This window comes from Ctenocephalides felis, unplaced genomic scaffold, assembly GCF_003426905.1.
Source record: "Ctenocephalides felis isolate EL2017-DRISC unplaced genomic scaffold, ASM342690v1 CF-g0.4_SCAFFOLD_01492, whole genome shotgun sequence".
Taxonomy (NCBI): domain Eukaryota; kingdom Metazoa; phylum Arthropoda; class Insecta; order Siphonaptera; family Pulicidae; genus Ctenocephalides; species Ctenocephalides felis.
Genome location: NW_020537646.1, coordinates 23539040 through 23550231, shown reverse-complemented (window position 1 = coordinate 23550231; position 11192 = coordinate 23539040). Strand labels below are relative to the sequence as shown.

Genomic DNA, 11192 nt, shown 5'->3' with positions numbered 1-11192 from the left:
ACCAGTTTTTGAAAAAACGGCGCAACCAATTAGCATGATTAAACAAACATTCGATTCGTATTGATTGAGTGAACAATCTTTTATATTTTGTATACACAGGTCTAGCGGTTTGGGAGATTCGGAACAAAAAGCGCAAAAAATGAGAAAACGGCGTATCCGATTAGAGTGATTCAAAAATCGTATTGCTTGTACCACGGTGTGAAGAAAAGAAGTGCTTTGTTTCCTTTCTTATAGATAATCGAAGGTCGTCGCCCAAATATGAGCACTTATATTATTTCTATAAAATTTGACTCTTATATATTTATGAAATTCAACGATAAAATTCACAGAATCTATAATGATTATTTTAAAATATTTAAAACAATTGTTATTACTCATTGACAATTTCTTATAAATGATTGATTATTTTTATTTCGTGAATGTTTAATTACCTACTGTTCCAGCAAGTTGCCTTAAACAACAATGTTGTCGACCAATAGATTTTTTTATTTATTCTTTCATATTTTTTTCTCTTAATTTTAACAGCAATTAGAACCTAACAAAGCCATATGAGTTATTGCGCCGACTTCTTAAAGAACGTTGCTTTATGAATGGTATTTGAAAAGATTGTCCTACTCCTTTCATGAATTTATTATTACAATTTCTGTAATACTGAAGTATTTTTTTTATTGACACACCAAATGCCGAAGGAGGTAATTGAAAACATATTACTTTCTATAATTCCAATCGAAATCCGACCTTACTATACTCTGATCAGGATCTGATCGAGGCGGACATCGATATATATCGAACTCGGAATTTCTGAGTTAAAGACCATTACTCTAATTACTAAATACAGAATTGCAGTTTTAAGAAAATCAAAACAATAATTAGTATTTTGTAGGCCTAAACCGCTCGAATTATAATATCAGTGACAAATAATTTTAAAGACGAATACTAGCAAGAACCAGCCAGTTCTAGCTACTATTAACAGTTTAAGTATTCATCATTCACTCAATATCTGAAGAAACTAGGATTTAAAAGTTTCAAGTGATCGGAGTTAATCATTGCACATCCACAAGAATTTTGAATTTTCCTAATGAAATATATGATCGACTGCATTTCATAATGCCAAACTAAATGACAAATATTATATTAGATAGTTTTAATATCCGAATTCTTTGTTGAATTAAACAATATGCTGTGATCAGCTTTTATATATATAGTATATAATAAATACTACATTACTTATTGTGAATTAACTTATAAAGATCTTACTGTCATATTTTGATTATGACCACTTATTATAAATAAGATATAATACATAAGTCAAAGAGTAATGTTTACTTTAAATTTAAAGCATCATGAACATATTGTACTTACGAAGAGCATAAACAAATTTAACAAGAATAAAAATGATTCACATTCAGAACTAATTGTGGAGCAATTATTATTTTGAATCAAACAAAGAGCAATGTTAATAAATAATTCTAGAAAATTTCATACAAGTTTGAAATGTATGTAATATATAATTGAAGATATATGAAAATCAAATATTATAATTCAACTCTATCAAATTGAACATTGATCGACTCATCTATGTGTGGATAAAAATTTAATTACAAAAAAATTTGATTGTACTGCAACTTTAATAATGTGTTTCACATGATGAAAAGTACGAATTTTAGTTAATACAAAAAGTTTCAGCAGCTTTACTAAAAAAAAAATTCTATACTGCACTGAAGAGTATTTGAATTATCTTTCAAAGATGAAGTAATTGGGATCGTGTACTTAAACCAAATCTTAACAGTCCACAAACTCAACACTGAAGTGTTGAATGAACTTTTATTATCTGCATTGACAAACTTTTGAATATTCTGTAAGTTTTGAAAACTTTGAAAATTGAATATTTTAATAGTTTTTAGTAACTAAAGTTGAACTAACTTTTAACAGCTAATACAGCATCTCCGAGAGTTTCAATGAACTTTTATTATCTGCATTGACAAACCTGTTGAATATCCTGTAAATTTTAAAAGTTTAACATTTTAGCAGCTTTTAGTAACTAAGAGTTTAATAAGTATGGTTGAACTTACTTTTCAGCGAATACAGCATTTCCAGTACAGAAGTTTGAGTGTCATATCACCTACTAATAATATAAAGCCACTGGATGTGCAACCAATCCGAATCTAGAAAAGAATGTAAAGAAATTAAGTAAAATCAATTTTATTTAGCACATCATATCAAATCAATTTATATAACATTAGTGTGTGGATGCTAAATTTGTATCAACATGTATTTGTTGCCTGTAAATAGATTATGTTGACCAGGAATACTTACACAATTGCGTTTTCTATTACATCGAATATTTTTTCACCTGGTTAACTTCAAAATTTCTTCGGAACAACAAATAATTGAATATTTCATCCTTCTGCTTGTTGGTTTTATTGTAAGGACATGATTTGGCGGCACTGACACGTCTCATAATTTTAGCACAAATTATAAAATAAAAAAGCACAATTATAAACATGCTGATCTTTTTAAGGCAAATAGTAATAAAAAATATAAACGAGTTCTGACAGATTTCAGATGTAAACCGTCCTGTCAGTTTGTTTCACCCATGGCTACCAAACTCCGAAAAAAAGTCACTCGTCGCTCATATATTCGTTTAAATCGAATATTTCGGAGCAAAATACAAAATGACCTAATTTAACTAATTTTTTTTGTTAATAGACATTATAGAATATTATATATTTATATTCTAATCTAATGTAAGGCACATAGATAAAAGAAGAGTAAAGGTGCGTCCACACCTAACGAACGAACACGAACGAACATGTCGAACAAGAAAATACAAAATAGAACGAACAGGAACACGAACGAACGCGAAAAATTCCAAACAAACGCCTCAAAGCAGTGAGGGTTTGAATCTTTTTGTTCGAGGATGTACCGTGAAACGTCAGATTTATTATTTAAAGTGGCGGGAAAGAGAAAAATTATTTAAAGTCATCAAATTTACAAAATTTGTCAATAACAGCAATATCTTGTAATAAATACAACATAAATTAATGCATTAATGCACATTTTAACACCAAAAAAGAAAAATGTTTGTCTACATTCGTGGTAGCGTCCACACTGCACATACGAGTTCAAACATGAACGAACAATTCCCTTTGATGTACCGACAAGTTGCGGAACATTGCTCGCCATGTTTGTTTATGTTCGTTCGTGTTCGTTGTGGCGTCCACACTATGCTGTTGCCGTTCGTTCTGGTACGTTCTTTTATGTTCGTTCGTGTTCGTTCGTTAGGTGTGGACGCACCTTAAGGCATGTGTGTGACACTGACAATGAGTTTCTGACATTTATCATTTGACATTTATGACAATGTCAAAATGTCTGAGTGACACCGAAGTGAACACCAAAAAAGCACAATTTGAAAAACAATGTTCAAGAATAAATGAAGCCGATAATTAATAAATTATGTTTATTTGTCGTAAAAAACTTCGCAATGTCATAATAATAACTATAGGCCTTCTCTTAGGTTAATTTCTTAAAACCATTCAATTTTGTTAAATACATCTTTGTTATAGTACTCTTAGTTTTAGGTATATACAAAACATTTGCCAATGAATCATACTCCAATGAAATCAATAAAAAAAATGTCGTTGAGAAAAAGGCGAAAGTCATAGATTATTACGATAACCCCAAGGAAAATGACATATACAAATCCCAAACATTTGGAGCAGTAGATAACAATGTTAAGAACATGGATGAGGCTAAAAAACGAATTTTCGAGCTGGAAAGCAAATTGCGAGAGTTGGAAGCACGTATGCCGAAAAAACATCCTGATGTCAGGTTCTTAAATTATCAAGCTCGAAAGAGAATTTTAGTAAGTGAGACATCTTACAGTGCTCTTATTATTTATTCCTCAAACTAACATATAATAAGTTGTATTATGGGTTTCAGATCACTGGAGGTGCAGGCTTTGTGGGATCTCATTTAGTAGATCTTCTTATGATGCAAGGCCATGAAGTTATTGTCGCAGATAATTTTTTCACAGGTCGCAAACGTAATGTAGAGCATTGGCTTGGACATGAAAATTTTGAGTTGATTCATCACGATATTGTAAATCCATTATACATAGAAGTAGATGAAATATATCATTTAGCAAGTCCTGCTAGTCCTCCTCATTACATGTATAATCCTGTTAAAACTATAAAAACAAACACCTTAGGAACTATTAACATGTTAGGTACGATCAGCCTTTTTGGAAAGCATTATATGTAAAAGATTTTTTATGCTAATATCTGTTTGTTAGGTCTTGCCAAAAGAGTCAGTGCTAAAGTTCTAATAGCAAGTACATCCGAAGTGTATGGAGATCCTGAAGTCCACCCACAACCGGAAACATATTGGGGTCATGTCAATCCAATAGGTAAATATGTTTAAATGTAAAACCTGCAGTTGTGTATAAGTTAATAAGTCTTCAGGTCCCAGAGCTTGCTATGATGAAGGGAAACGTGTAGCTGAAACTTTAAGTTATGCTTATGCAAAGCAAGAGAAAGTCAATGTACGTGTGGCAAGAATTTTCAATACATATGGGCCCCGAATGCATATGAATGATGGGAGAGTAGTTTCCAATTTTATATTACAAGCATTAAGGAATGAACCCATTACTGTGAGTGTAAACACTTAGGCATTTAATATATTTATAAAATAATCCATTTTTATATTTAAAATGTTCATATTCTGCTGATTCTAATAAATCTACTGAAAAATTGTCACAATCAGTACCCACTAGATGTTAATTAGTTATATAAATATAAAATTTTATATTAATAATGAAAAAAAAAAATTAGGTATATGGCAATGGAAGCCAAACCAGGTCCTTCCAGTACATCACAGATTTAGTGGATGGGTTAGTGGCTCTGATGGCTTCAAATTATACACAACCTGTAAATATTGGTAATCCTATTGAGCACACAATTGAAGGTATTATCATAATAAGATATTTTTCATCATTTTATAAAAATATCTAATACAATTTTACAAAATAGAATTTGCAGTAATAATAAAAGATATAGCAGGAGGTAGTAGCAGAATATTAAAAACTGCAGCGGTGGAAGATGATCCCCAACGTAGAAAACCTGATATTACAAGGGCACGTGAAATTTTGAATTGGTCACCAAAGGTAACAAACTTATTATAGTTTTATTATAAATATTCTTACCATTTTTATTCTTGAAATAGATTTCGCTGCATGAAGGTCTGCAAAAGACAGTAAATTATTTTAAAAAAGAATTACAGCGTTCAAGCCATACTCAAAGAAATGTTTTTTATCCTGAAAGTATAAATGACGTATTAGCTGCTAATTAAATTTTATTTTGTGACGAATGCTCACTAATTGTATATAATTAAATCAGATTAAAATGTGTTAAAAGCAAATTGCTGAATTACATTCATAATACATTTTTCTAATGAACAAGATTTATGCTTATCAGAAGCAAATAAAAGCCGAAAATATATGGTTATGATAATATTTTTAACTTGGTAAAATGAGAATAAACCACAAACAATTTAAAATGAAATGAACCAATGCCATTCATTTATTCATGATTGATTTTGAAAATATTTTTGTAAAATTTTCCATGTCATGTCAACACATGGAAATTGTTTCGCATCTGATAGCACTTTTTCAATAATAAAAATGGGATTATGAGTGTATTTGAGATTATAAGTTGATTTGATGAGATTGATATCATGAAGTTGATTTATGAAAGAAAATTAAGCCAATCAATTTCAGATATATATACATGGAATTAATAATTAATATTACATATTAGATTGTTTTATAATTGTGATATTACATAATTTTGTAAATAAATGTTATTTAATATATTTTTGGACAAAACAAACTTTTGTTTTATTAATCTATAGACATTTAAGACTTTGAATTCATTCATAATTAAATTGTAATTTGAATATTTTAGTTCTAAAATAATTTGTGAATACTAACAAAATCTCAATGTTTTTTATATTTTATATTTGACTTAAACCCTTAAATATCTACAAATACTTTTTCCTTACATTACGATTTTTATATATATAAAATTACTAACATTAATTCTACAATTTTCATGAAGATATGGCATGTTTATTAAATAATGATTGTACTTAGATGATTTCGTATTGAATGGCAATATTATGAATATTTTTTGTCTAGTACGACACGAAAAATTTTGTGATATTAAATTAAGATTCGATTATATAATTAGTAAAATGATATGAAATCAAATCGCCAGGATTAAATACTAATAAAGAGAGGAATTGGATTAAAGGAGCTTTTTGTTACCGTGAATTAGCCAAATTAAAATGAAACAATTTTAATCGAGATTTCACTTTGGAGAGTCTTTGTCTTGTTTCACGTGTACTATTTCTGCATATTCAGTCTTATCATTCTCAACTTTAACGGTTGGTCTTACAGTTGGTCCAGCCCCTGGTTTTAATTCTAATTCCGCGTAAACAATGCCACTATCTGTCTGGGTTATCTGAAAATAAGACATAAAAATAAAAATAGATTAGTTCGTATCTCGAAACACTCGTAATTCGGAGGACCACTGTATAATTACATTTTTTTAAAAAAAAAGGCATTTACCTTTGCCGCATCGACCTCATCCGTCGTTCCAACCTCAGATACTACTTCAACCTGCGTCTTAGGCGCCTGTTCTTCTTCTGCAGCAGGCTCGTTAGATGGAATTTCTGATGGTTTAGAAGTTTGCTTTTGCATACTAATATCTTCGCCTTTTTTGCCTTTGATCGAGAAAGTTTCCTTCAAACTGTCGAGCTTCTTTACCCAAAGACGCTTGTTGGAATGAGATGAAATTTCTGCACTTTCAGTGTCGCTTCTGAAACAGTATTAAGGTATTAGTTGAAATGATAATTTTCTATCATAAAATTTATATTTTCACAGCCATCATAATATTATAATAATTGAACAAACATTTAAATGTTGGAACAAAAATGGTGAGAATAAAGGTAAAGTCATATATTTGTAAAAAATTAATAAATATTAAAATCTGTTAATGTAATTACATATTTTCCAAACACCAAATTAATATAAATCAATAAACGATTCAAATAAAAAAAATCTATAAATAATCTTACCTTTTGTCATGCCAATCAAATAAAATGATGATAGTGCAAAGTGCTCTGTGTAAAATATATTATGATACACCATATGCCAAAACACCCATGCAAAAATCCAAAATATTTAATACATTTATTTAAGTTATTACTGTAACAATAAACACTTTGATGCATTTGTCAATAATATTTGTTATTCACAGTTAATGTAAGTACTATGCACCAAAATTTTTTAAATACACAAACTCATTTTTAAATATACTTACAAAGAAACTAATTTCTAATACCTGCTGCTACTAATAATATATTTACATTTTAATCCTAATTTATATAAATAACACTGTGGGAGGTAGAAATGATCTTATAATTAAACTAAATTTTTAAACAATTGGGATTCAACAAATTATACTTACTATCAGTAATGCAAAATCATATTGACAATCGATATGATATAGTACTGTAATACAATATTATATTGCAATTCATATAATTTAATAAGTAACATGCTAAACACAATAACAAATAAATATAATTTCAATTAATTAATAGATAATTTTCAATTTTGATTTAAAACGCAAATGCTTTGTCCAAAATGATTTGAACTGAATATTTGTTTTTCTATTATCTTACGATTATTTTTCCTAAATTTTAGAAACTCATACTAATTTTGCATTTACATCAATTTCAACTACATTATTATATAAATCCTGGCAGAGTTGCTTTAAGCGCGCCGTTGTTTCTGCTAATCTGTTTATTAATAACAATTCAGACATTTTAATAATTCGCAATTAGAAATTGATACAGAAAGAATTTATAAAATATTTGAAATTGTAATATTTTGGCTAAATCTTTGGCTTACTTTTTCATTTTCATCTATTTTATGCACTTTTCTAACAACATTTGTAGAATACAAATTCCTAAAATTAAAAGTTGCTTCAGCAAATAGAAGATGAAGTTTTCATTTAACATATCAAAGCACTTATTGTGAAATAACTTAATAAATATCCGTAGAGTAACTATTCCGATTAATTCGTTTCTCAGCATGGCTCATCAGAAGTTGTTTGGTAGCATATCGTGCGTTTAGGCGCGAATTGGAACCACCCATTATTCGGATATTGGAACCAGGTCCTGCCACTATATCTGAGGTTGGCGACGAAGACGGCGTACCAGGGCTATTGTTATTAATAGTTCTCCAATCCGAAGGAGTTGATGGCTGATCATCAGTTGATCCATCGTCCACAGATGAGTGATGAAGAGATAAAGGTCTTTTTGTTTGGCCTGGTCTTTGAGGCCTAAGGGATTGGTCCAGAAGCGAAGGCGGTAATAATGTTATCATTTGAGGTGAGCTATAGCCGTATTGTACATGGACGTCCAAATTTCAATAGTTAAGTTCCAAATACGTATTAGATTAGAATAAGGATACCAAAAAGCAGGAACGTGCAGAACACCCAGAAATGTGGAACAAACGAAAAACATGCATTGTTAGTATGATTACTACATAACCCGAGTGCGTACTCAAAACAAAGGAAAAAAGGTTTTTTGTTTCTCATTTAATTCAATAATATTCATGTGAATAATTCAAGAATTCTGCCAAAATTCATATTAATTATTGCGAATAAAATCAACGAAAAATAATCTTGTAATCTTATGTTATCAGTACGCACACTATACTTATTTAATTCAAACTTGTATGTAATATATTTATCACACATTTACCAATAAATTAGACATATTGCGCATCTAAATTTGAACTATATTAAAAAAAAAAAGTTCTTTAGATGAAAAAAAAAATCAATTGCTGCATGAGTAAATCCAAAGTTAGACAACAAATAATAAAATGAGCAAAGAAAATAACCTTTCTTCACGACATTGATTATTTTAATATGTATAGTTAGTGAAGTTGATGTTAAAGTTACAAAGAGGTTAGTAAAATCATTAATTGTGAGTGAAATAATTATAATAACAGTTACGTTAGTAAAGTGTTAGTAATTATTTTTAATTAGCAAAAAAAAAAGAAAATATCGAATTAAATCTGCTGAAGTTCCCCGAGTCGAAATTTAAAATCTTTTAAGTACTCAAAACAGTTCCGAAACCTGAGAATTAACCACTTTTCGCCATATAAATTTAAGATCTTTTAGGTACATTAGACCCCACTTAGTGCAGTTTTAGGAACGTAATTTACCTAAAAGAGCCTGCATTTTCAAGGTACTATAGCTACTTAAAAGAGCATAAATAAATGTCAAAACTGTCAGGGTGTAAGTTTGAGGTTAGGTTATTACGATTTTAAAATTTTCCTGAAATTTTATAAAAATGTAGGTAGGTCATAGGCCTTATAATACATATGGATTGCAATTATATATGTATTTATAAGGTCTTTGAAGTAGGTACATATATAAATAAGTAATTTAAACACATTTTATATTTATTTTTTATTTGCCCGTTTATTGGCACAACATTTATTTACGTAATGTATAAATGACTTTTTGTCCAGCATAAATTTCAATCGACGGCACCAATCTGGAAAAAATAATACTTGCATTAATACTATTCACATTTACAAATATCAATTTATTTCATTAAAAACAGTTTAGATTCATGTGCATAAATTATATTTCAGTTATGTAGCTGTTAATGTTTTTCAAATCCTCAGTAGATACTTAATAATAATATCAATTATATCAATATAAGCATGTTTAAAAATTTACCAAATAACCCTCCAAATAAATTTTGGTCGATTGGAGGCCGCTTACTCCTCATCCCAGTGGCTGAGAAGTTTTTCAACTGCTCCCCATAAACGAGAAGCAGCACCTCCCTTACTACATTCACCCAGCCATTTTCTGTTCCGTTTGCTTTCGACATTTGCTCAATATATATTATTTTATTTTTGGGAAGAAAGAATCCACACCCTGGAGATATTTCTTCCTACAGAATTAAACATATTTAGTCCTAGCATTGAAAATATCTTATAAAAGCAAGCATTTTATTCATTAATTTACCATGTTTTCTCCAGGAGTGTAGAAGCATGCTGGAATCTATAAGTAGAAAAAAGATTGTTGATTGGAACATAAATTATATCCTTAATTACAGTGTGAACTAAAAGTCAATTTGCTTTTGAATGGGTCACATATGGAGTTTGTGTACCTTTTAAATAAAGAAAAAAGTAAAAAGACTTACGGTGCGCTCTGCATAAATATTACATGGTTTATGAAGAGAAGTTTATAACTACCTTGAATTTATAGTTGGATTCGACCATTGCATTTGATTGCACATTCTCAATCTTCTTCACCTCATTTTGTGTTTTATATGCAACCTCCAATGCAGTTAACCACACACGTGCACTCTCTATTATTTCCGGGGTAACTAATTCAATAGAAATATGTAGTTATTCGATATAAAAAACATTATTTTTAAAATATTATACTGTACCTTTAAAAGAAATTGTCAGAGGGACTGCGTTAACATTGTCCTCTGAGCACTGTAGTTCTGCTGATTTAGCAGAACTACAACTCTCTTCAGAATCACTGTCATTCACATTAATTATTTCCTGAATCTCATGTGTAGACTCAGGAGCTCCATTAATAATAAGCACGTTGCCTTGGTCGTCAACATAATCGATGGGTGTATCATCAAGTATCACATACTCCTGGTCAACATTAGTGAGGCTAAGTGCATTACCACCATCAAAAATAGTTGGCTTAACCCTTAGCCTGGCATCCATAACTTTTCGATTCGATAGAGCAACTATCTGCTCTACCTTTCGATTTTCTTGTAAAGATGCATTTTCCTGAACAATGTTTGCCATAAATATTTTGTTAGCAGGAACATTTATGTCGCCATCCACACTAACAATCATATTGTTCAAGAATTGCATATCATCTAAAATTCAATATTTTCAGTTAAAAATAAATTTAATACATTTTATAAAATAATCATTGAGATATACATACCGCTAATAGCCAAAACCTTTGCTTCGCCTCTGCCTGCCTTAACATTGTTGCTTGTTTTCCACTTTAATTTTGTGATTGCATTTACATACCTATCAGTAGGGCAAATACTCCTCAAAGGAAATATATCGG

At 29.8% G+C, this 11192-nt stretch overlaps 2 protein-coding genes across 4 annotated transcripts; one reads left to right on the top strand and one right to left on the bottom strand.

Moving 5' to 3' along the window:
- Nucleotides 1-3370: 3370 nt before the first annotated feature.
- On the top strand, nucleotides 3371-8280 carry LOC113370445 (UDP-glucuronic acid decarboxylase 1-like). Of its 3 annotated transcripts, none has more exons than XM_026611112.1 (8): nucleotides 3371-3517; nucleotides 3576-3865; nucleotides 3943-4228; nucleotides 4295-4408; nucleotides 4464-4651; nucleotides 4833-4965; nucleotides 5031-5164; nucleotides 8158-8280. In XM_026611112.1, the coding sequence occupies exons 1-8, from the start codon at nucleotides 3457-3459 to the stop codon at nucleotides 8182-8184; spliced, it is 1233 nt and encodes a 410-aa protein (XP_026466897.1). In that variant the 5' UTR covers nucleotides 3371-3456; the 3' UTR covers nucleotides 8185-8280. The 3 variants fall into 3 exon arrangements, with proteins under 3 accessions (XP_026466897.1, XP_026466895.1, XP_026466894.1); XM_026611110.1 differs by lacking the exon at nucleotides 8158-8280 and adding an exon at nucleotides 5224-5478 and having other exon boundaries at nucleotides 3582-3865; XM_026611109.1 differs by lacking the exon at nucleotides 8158-8280 and adding an exon at nucleotides 5224-5477.
- Nucleotides 8281-9572: 1292 nt separating this feature from the next.
- LOC113371056 lies at nucleotides 9573-11095 on the bottom strand. The gene is made up of 5 exons (XM_026611704.1): nucleotides 10543-11095; nucleotides 10343-10476; nucleotides 10113-10148; nucleotides 9830-10038; nucleotides 9573-9633 (listed from the first exon to the last, which is right to left on the bottom strand). Exons 1-5 carry the CDS (start codon nucleotides 10985-10987, stop codon nucleotides 9573-9575), a joined length of 885 nt encoding a protein of 294 aa, XP_026467489.1. The 5' UTR covers nucleotides 10988-11095.
- Nucleotides 11096-11192: the final 97 nt, after the last annotated feature.